This window comes from Toxorhynchites rutilus, chromosome 3, assembly GCF_029784135.1.
Source record: "Toxorhynchites rutilus septentrionalis strain SRP chromosome 3, ASM2978413v1, whole genome shotgun sequence".
NCBI classification, from domain to species: domain Eukaryota; kingdom Metazoa; phylum Arthropoda; class Insecta; order Diptera; family Culicidae; genus Toxorhynchites; species Toxorhynchites rutilus.
In genome coordinates, this window is record NC_073746.1 from 15,528,883 (window position 1) to 15,537,352 (window position 8,470).

At 45.7% G+C, this 8,470-nt stretch overlaps 1 protein-coding gene across 1 annotated transcript; it reads right to left on the reverse strand.

Annotated features, from left to right (window-relative positions):
• Positions 1–2,296: 2,296 nt before the first annotated feature.
• On the reverse strand, positions 2,297–5,817 carry LOC129772894 (uncharacterized). Its single transcript, XM_055776423.1, has 3 exons — positions 4,888–5,817; positions 4,642–4,835; positions 2,297–4,475 (listed from the first exon to the last, which is right to left on the reverse strand). The coding sequence occupies exons 1-3, from the start codon at positions 5,815–5,817 to the stop codon at positions 2,297–2,299; spliced, it is 3,303 nt and encodes a 1,100-aa protein (XP_055632398.1).
• Positions 5,818–8,470: the final 2,653 nt, after the last annotated feature.

Sequence of the window (8,470 nt, forward strand, 5' to 3'; positions counted from 1 at the left end):
CTAAGTTACGATATTAAATGCTAATCTCATTCTGGACTAGGTTTCTTTATTTCAACTTTATGATTACCCTTTACCGGTTAGTTTTTCATACGTCTTTTCCCACCATCAAAAAGGCGAAACGTAGCACATATTTCACCTGCTTAAAAATGGTCATAACTTCACCAACCGCGCCCCTCTCACACAACATATTACTTAGCATACTTACAATTGTTTACAATCTCGCAGTTTAAATTATGCCGAAAGCCTCCATCGGTAGCCGAATTAGATTCGAAATTCGCGTGTTTCACGAAGATGTTCGCAGGTGTTTAGAAGGCTATTTAGCATAGCTTAAGGTAATCAGAATTAACATTTTGAATGGCAAAAGTAGAAATATGTTAATTTATTATTATGGATGGGGTACCATTGTTAACGCTGCTAGTTTGCTTTTGCTTCCGACTTTCTCAGTGGGCGAAAAATTATTATGTGACAACATTCTGCAGGGCTGGAAGTTTGCCACTAGCATCTTGAGATGAGTCTCCTTCATCCAGCAGACACATACCCAGCATACCCAGGTGAAGCAGTGCCATAAAAACTGCCCCATTTCAATGCATTTGCCTCGAAGGGCACACGGTTAACGAGCTCGGTTTTTCCGAGTTTATCTAGATTACCACTTTGAATTTGTGTAACTGATATGGCTGCAGGCGCGCAGACGATGAGGAAGTGCGTGTACGACGTGATTGGCCATGCAGGCAGCACCATGTACTAATATAATAACAGTAATAAAAATGGTAGCAAAAGACTTTATTTTGAGCTGTGAAGTGAGAATGAAAAACAACACACAAAATGAGCATGCGAATTGTTCAATTTGAATTAGAGAAGATGGAAATTATTGCTGAACGCATGCGATTAACTCATCAATTAACAACTGGTCGACACGAGAATAGGTGCTGCGTTTGAAGGTGCTGTTTCTACGGAATTTGAGTCGTTGAATGTCGTGTCAGTTCCAGTAAGAATGGGCCGATCGGCCCGTTTTGGGTTTAGCATCCACAATGGCCCCATGGATTGACATTTTCAGCAATTTTCCAATGACGTTCTCGTTTCTGATTTGATTGGATTCTGTTCCACTCCGCCGTAGTGCCATTCGCAGTAATTGGATTCGTTTATGTTGATAATCTTCGCATGGAAGTTTCGTTTGCAGCACATTTCGATGACTCTTTGCGTTTGTTGTTTTTCAAGAGTGGGGAATGTTGGCTGTTGTTATGTTTAGATTGCATTCTATTGCGTTAGCGTACCATAAACAATGTTTTTCTTCCACATTACTACACACAGCCGACTTACAATGGGTTTATTTATCGGGCGGGGACTCACCATTTATACATAAGTTTTACTTGTATAGGATAAAGTGGATCCCGAAAAGAGCTTGAAAATTGTATCAAGAAATTTATGCATACATGATTAAACTATAGAATCCAGATAAACGATCGCATTTTAACATTCTAGCATTGTTGTCAAAAAATACGTTGATAGAAATACGAGTAAGAGAGATGTGTTGGCACGGGCACTTTGGCAAGACTCTAGTTGGATTAGCACATGGAAAAACGACCGAATTTTGTTCAAACGTAAATCACTTTATTCCAATTACCAATTCTTTATTCTTGACTTATGAAGATAGACCGATGTGTAAGCTTTGAAAGTATATCGTGTTCTACACTATTCTGGTTTGTGCATAGAAATATATAAAAATTCAGTGGTGATAAGGGATACGAAAAACGAACTATCCGATTCTCTTCTCTCATTAGCCGAAAGTTAATGATAAGGAAGAGTACACTAAAAGTAATTGAGAGTGATTGAATGCGATCAATATAGCCTTATATGCTAGATGGTAATTATGTGCTAGGGTTGCGCTAACATATGCCGGCCCCCGTTGAAAGGTGAAGCCTTTCAACCGACATACTGGTAGGTAACTGTTCTTGTCGTCGTAGGGTCGTCTTGGAATCATCCTGAATTGGGTTCTTCTTCTATACAAGGGTCGTTGGCCTTCGTCTAGGACTGGTCCTTGATCAGATGATCCCATCACTAGCCGCTGAGAAGGGTCGTTGACCTTCACCCAGGTCTGGTCCTTCGTCGTTGATAATCGCCGTTGATGCAGTTGGGCGCACTCGGGGGTGGTAGGAGTCGCCGTCGGTGAATCCAGGTACATGTTGGAGGACAAAACATTCTTCAGTTTTTTGAAATTGAAATAAAAAATAATACTTACAGGGGCCGGAGGCCCGTAGACCTCCGATCGTTGCGCAGTATCATAATACTGCGATAGTATTTAGTGATCATCGATTTGCCGGTTATTCCCATCGGTCGGCAGGGTTGATTCGTGATTTAGAGGCAGCACACAAACCTTGGAGATGGCCCGGCGAAACTCTCCCTCAGCCGTTTTCACGCTGACTACTCGGATGTTATTGTCCTCCCCCCGGAAGATGTTGGTGATTCTGCCGTATCTCCACTTGAGCGGAGGAAGGTTTTCTTCCTTGAGGAGGACCATGGTGCCAACAGCAATATTGTCTCGAGCCTGTGTCCACTTGGTGCGTGGATGAAGCCCCGAAAGATAGTCCGTTGACCACCGTTTCCATACTCGACGGAGAAGCTCCTGGTTTTCCTGCCACCGGTCGAGGCGATTCCGAGGTACCTCGCATAAATTAGGTTCGGGAAAGGAAGTGAGCGGACGGTGAACAAGAAAGTGACCCGGAGTCAATACTTCCAGATCGTTTGGGTCCGCGGTGAGAGGCGTAAGTGGTCTGGAGTTGAGACAAGCTTCGATACGGGACAACAGTGTAACGAACTCGTCTTGTGAAAGGATAGAGTTACCAACTGTCGATCGGAAATGCTTCTTAAAGGATTTTACCGCTGCTTCCCACAGCCTACCAAAGTTGGGACTGCGGGGCGGTATAAATTTGAATTCAATACCGTCGTTCGCACAACGGTTGACAACGGCCGCTTCGTGTTGCTGTGAATAGAATTGGCTTCGCAGCTCTGCCAGTTCTCGAACGGCTCCCTTGAAGTTTCGTGCATTGTCGCAGTGGATGACATGTGGCTTCCCTCTCCGAGCTATGAACCGATGAAGTGCAGCTATGAAAGCGGCTGTTGACAGATCGTAGACCAGCTCAATGTGTATAGCCTTTGTGACAAGGCAGACGAAAATTGCCACATAACATTTGGTAGGTGGGCTTTTGCGAAGTTTACGGAACTTGAACGGTCCGCACAGATCCACACCGGTGTTCAGGAACGGCAAAATTGGCGTTACTCTTTCGGCGGGCAAATCTCCCATAATCTGCTCCACAACCGATGGTCTACAACGGAAGCAACTGATGCACGAGTGGACCGTATGCCGTGCCAGGTTACGGATGCGAAGTGGCCAAAACTTCTCCCGGACGCATGCCACAAGCAGTTGTGGTCCGGCATGCATATGTTTCAGATGATAGTGTGGCATTATGCTTTCTGTTAGTGGATGTCTTGCAGGGAGGATCATTGGATGTTTCCTATCCTCTGATATTGTCGCGTTCCGCAGTCGGCCACCAACCCGCAATATTCCGTCTTTCAAAATTGGGCAGAGATTCTTCAGAGCAGACTTCGAATTTACTTGACCTGCACTAGATACGGTGTCGATTTCGTTGAAGAAGACTTCATACTGTGCCAGCTTCACTAATATTGATAGAGCTTGTTCTAACTCCGATGAACGCAGAAAACCAAATTTTCGATTGGATCGATTTTCCGGTTTGGAGTTGTGAATGAATCGACCAAGCATAGCAGTCAGTCGGACCAAGGAGGAGAATGATGATCGTAGTCTAAATAATTCGTTCGGTTCATGAACTCTGACCGGTAACGATACTGGTCGTTCTTCCAGGGTTTCAACGGGCAGTTCAGGTGGATCGCTTTGGATTATTGGAGGCCAAAACCGAGAGGGTTGTTTTAGCCAGGATGGTCCTGTCCACCAGATCGAAGACTCCTCCAATTGGTTCGCTTCCATACCACGGGAAATTATATCCGCTGGGTTATCCATACCCGAAACGTGAGCCCAGACACCGTTGGTTGTTAGGTGTTGAACTTCCGACACCCGATTCGCCACGAAAGTTTTCCATCTCGACGGAACCGAATTGATCCAGTGGAGCGTAATAGTTGAGTCCGACCAGAAGAACGCTCGAGTGTTTAGTCCGATGGCAGAGTTCACCTTGTGATACAGGTGGCTCAATAGAAGAGCAGCCGATAACTCCAACCTGGGAAGACTGACCTTTTTCTGCTTCTTGGAGTCTCCGAGAGGTGCCACCCTGGATTTCGCAGTCAGCAAACGCACGGAGATGCTCCCATCTTGGGAAGCGGTTCGAATATACAGACAGCTACCGTACGCTCGTTCCGATGCATCGCAGAATCCATGGAGTTCCACGATGACTGGTGCATTAGAGAGTGCTGCCCATCGAGGTATGGAAATTGACGAGAGTGCGTTTAGACTGTCACGAAATGAGAGCCAATAATGTTGTTGGTTTTCATCGAGAGGATCGTCCCAAGATGCAGATGTCCGCCAAAGAGACTGAACAAATACCTTTGCCAAAACAATCACTGGCCCGATGAGACCAAGGGGGTCGAAAAGTCTAGCTGTATCAGATAATACAGTACGCCTTGTGATGGTGTTCGTTGGTGGCCACTTGGGAGTGGAATAGTGCAACAGATCCGTTGAGGGTTCCCATATCAGCCCCAAGGTTTTGATGGTCGAGGGAGACTCCATATTGCTCGTTGTTCTCGTAGCTCGGGTGGTATGATCGATAGAATGGTGGACGAATTAGACGCCCATTTTCGCAAGTTGAACCCGCCTGATTGAAGCAACTGTCGTAGTTGGTTGCAAAGTTCTTGCCCTTCTTCTACGTCGTCGATCCCAGTCAGCATATCGTCCATATAAAAGTCCTTCGATAGGACTTTCGCAGCTAAAGGATAGGCCTCAGCTCCCTGATTTGATAATTCCAGCAGACACCTAGTTGCCAAATACGGTGCTGAGGCGGTGCCGTAGGTGACGGTGGTGAGCTCAAATGTTTTGAGCGGTTCCGAAGAAGAAGAACGCCAGCGGATACGATGCAGCGGGTAATCAACGGGGTGAAGCCGAATCTGCCGATACATTTTATCGGCATCGGCAATGATTGCGAAACGATGCATCCGAAAGCGAAGAGATATCGCATGTATGTCATCCTGCAGCACAGGGCCAACCATCAACGTCTGATTGAGTGATATTCCACTATCAGTGCGACACGATGCATCGAACACTACCCGCAGTTTTGTGGTTGTGCTGTCAGCCTTTTCTACGCCATGATGGGGGAGATAATAAACCGGAGCAGCGTTGTCTGTGTCATCAATTTCTCGCATATGTTTGAGCTGCAGATATTCCGTAATAAACGCTGCGTACGTCTCCTTGAGTTTGGGATTTGCATCAAGACGGCGTTCAAGGGCGATGAACCTACGTGTGGCTATTTCCTTCGAGCTTCCCAGTTGAGAAACCACGTCGCTATGTTTAGGAAGAGTGACTACAAACCTACCAGACTCGTCACGAAAGGTGTTGATAGTAAAATGTTCTTCGCAGAAGGTTTCTTCCGGGGAACGTGTGCTGGGTGACCAGCAGGACTCTAACTCCCAGAAACGGGAGATTTGGTCCTCATGTGGTTCAGTGCTGCACACGTGAGCCACCTTGGGTTGATTACGAGATCGACGAAGTCCTATTCTTCCCGATGCTACCCATCCAAAAACGGTGTTTTGTAGTCCCAATTTGATTATTCCTTCCAAGAGAAGTTCGAAATAAAGCTCCATGCCTAACAGGAGATCTATTGGTCCCGGTTGGTGGAAGTTAGGATCGGCCAGTGTGATTCCGGACGGGACATTCCAGCAAGAAGAATCGATAGTGTTGACCGGAAGTTCACGCGTTATCTTCTTCAGTATATGACAGGGTTCTTCGACAGTATATTCGGTGCAGTGTGACCCTATCCGAACACTCGCAGCGTGATGCGATACGACGAGAGTGTTACCAACGCCTCCAATTTCTTGACGAGTGGGAAAACGACGTAGCTTCAGCTTCTGAACCATATTCTCGGTGGTAAGACAAAGCTGCGATGCCGGATCCAACAGCGCTCTTGCCCATTGGGCGTCTCCATCAGGACCAAAAACTTTGACTATCGCTGTTTGCAGCAGCACAGTAGCCGGAACATTTCGACTGTTGACAACGAGAGTAGTGGAAACGAGGCTAGTTGGTTGGGTTGAGGTTGAGGGCGACTGGGTTTCAAACGATGAATTGTACCGAGATTGCGAGGAAGACTGATCGGAGGAATTTGTATGGTTCGAAGGTTGTAAAGTCGAACCAGGAACAAAAGGTACATTGGATTTCTGTTGCACAGACGAGCGATCGCTAGGAGGATGGTGCAGCATAGTATGGTGCTTCTGGTTGCATACTCTGCATCCGCCGGACGTACAGACCTTCGCAAGGTGCGAGGACGATAAACAATTTATGCAGAGGAACTTCTTCTTCACTTGTTCGTAACGTTGAGAGACAGCCATTTTCAGGAACACGTCGCATTTGAATGGTGAGTGTGGAGCCTTCGAACAGAACGGACAGGAACCAGTTGTCGAATTAGTGATAGTGTGAACTGTATTAACTTTCGAGAATTTCGACAGCCGATAGGATTCCGATTTGTGCGAATCAGATAAGCGAGACTTCGAAGGTGTCAATGACTGTAGAACCATTAAATGCGTACGTAGAAAATCGATGAGATCCCGATACTTTGGAACCTCAGTGGACTTGTGGTGAGCTTCTCAGTGCCGCAAGGTGGATGAATCAAGTCGACTGCAGACCATGTGGGATAGAAGCACACTCCAACCATCTGTTTCGATGCCCACTTTGTTGATTAGGCATAGGTTGCGCTCGAAATCGTCGATCAAGCGCATAAGGGACTCGTAGCATTCCCTCTTCATTGGTTCGATTGCGAAAAGCGAATCGATGTATGATTTTACTACTAACTTTTTGTTGTTGAAACGCTTCTCCAACAGCTGCCACGCAACGGCATAATTTGCGTCGGTAAGCTCGATCGCTTCAATAACCTTTCGTGCATCCTTGGTTAACGATGCAACAAGGTAAGAAAATTTGTCTATTTGCGATAACTGCGCATTAGAATCACTTAGAGATTGATAAGTATCTCTGAATGTGATCCATTCCGAAATGGATCCATCGAACGTTGGAAGTTTTACTTCAGGGAGTTTAATTCGTGTCTGTGGTGGATTTGGCGCATTAACTACTGCTACGGCTTGGGAAACGTGCTGTGAGCCTGCATTAAGCTCACGAATTTTCGTGGTTAGGAACCCGTATGCACGAACATAATCGAGCTCAAAGTTCTGCCGAATGAGTCGATTACTACTCTCCGTTTCTTCATCAGTTGCGTCCTCTTTTGTGTCATCGAACAGAAGTTCCAGTTGTAGTCGGTTCGATTGGAATTCCCTGTAGACCGCCTCAATTCGTTGCTTCCATCCCTCCAATTGGTTTTTATCCCTATCTGCATCAAACCGATCCATAAATTGCTTCAAATTGGCCATCGTATCTAAATGAAATCGTTCTTGTCGACTGAGCTGTCTCAAATTTGACGCCATTCTTCAACCGCCGAACAATAAATTGTACAACAATACGACTCAGGTGACCAACCTGAACAACCAGAGCACACTATGCAACCTCAACTAGCAAGGGATGAAAGCAAGCGAATACAAATTCGACCAAATGCTCCACGAGAAATTATCACATTAGCAGTCAGTAATAAACTAATCTACGTGAATCCCTTTATTAATCATCAAAAGCTCGTCATCACTCGACAGTTCCACTCGCATGCGGTACTTACAAAAGGAGGATCAACGATGGCGTCAGTTCAACGTCCTTCTATTGTCCAGCGGTACACAAAAGACCCAAGCCAAGCCAAGATGCGCTGCAATGGCCGTCTGGCTTGCTGGTTTCCGCGTAGATCGGCAACTCTCAATAACTTCCGAGATCAACGATTTTTACGTGATCTTTCGCGCACTTATTGTTCGTTTTTTAACTACGACCCGCGTTGATCCACAGGCTCTGTATAGCAGCACTGTGATCGGAACTTACGTGTGAACTGAATATAAGTTTGGTTTTCACACTAGATGTTCTTATCACTACCGAAAAAGTAACCCGCGACGGTAGTCGACAACCGTGATTTATCGAACTTATCACGGTTTTATCCGGGTCTGTAGGACCAAAATATGTTGGCACGGGCACTTTGGCAAGACTCTAGTTGGATTAGCACATGGAAAACCGACCGAATTTTGTTCAAACGTAAATCACTTTATTCAAATTACCAATTCTTTATTCTTGACTTATGAAGATAGACCGATGTGTAAGCTTTGAAAGTATATCGTGTTCTACACTATTCTGGAAATATATATAAATTCAGTGGTGATAAGG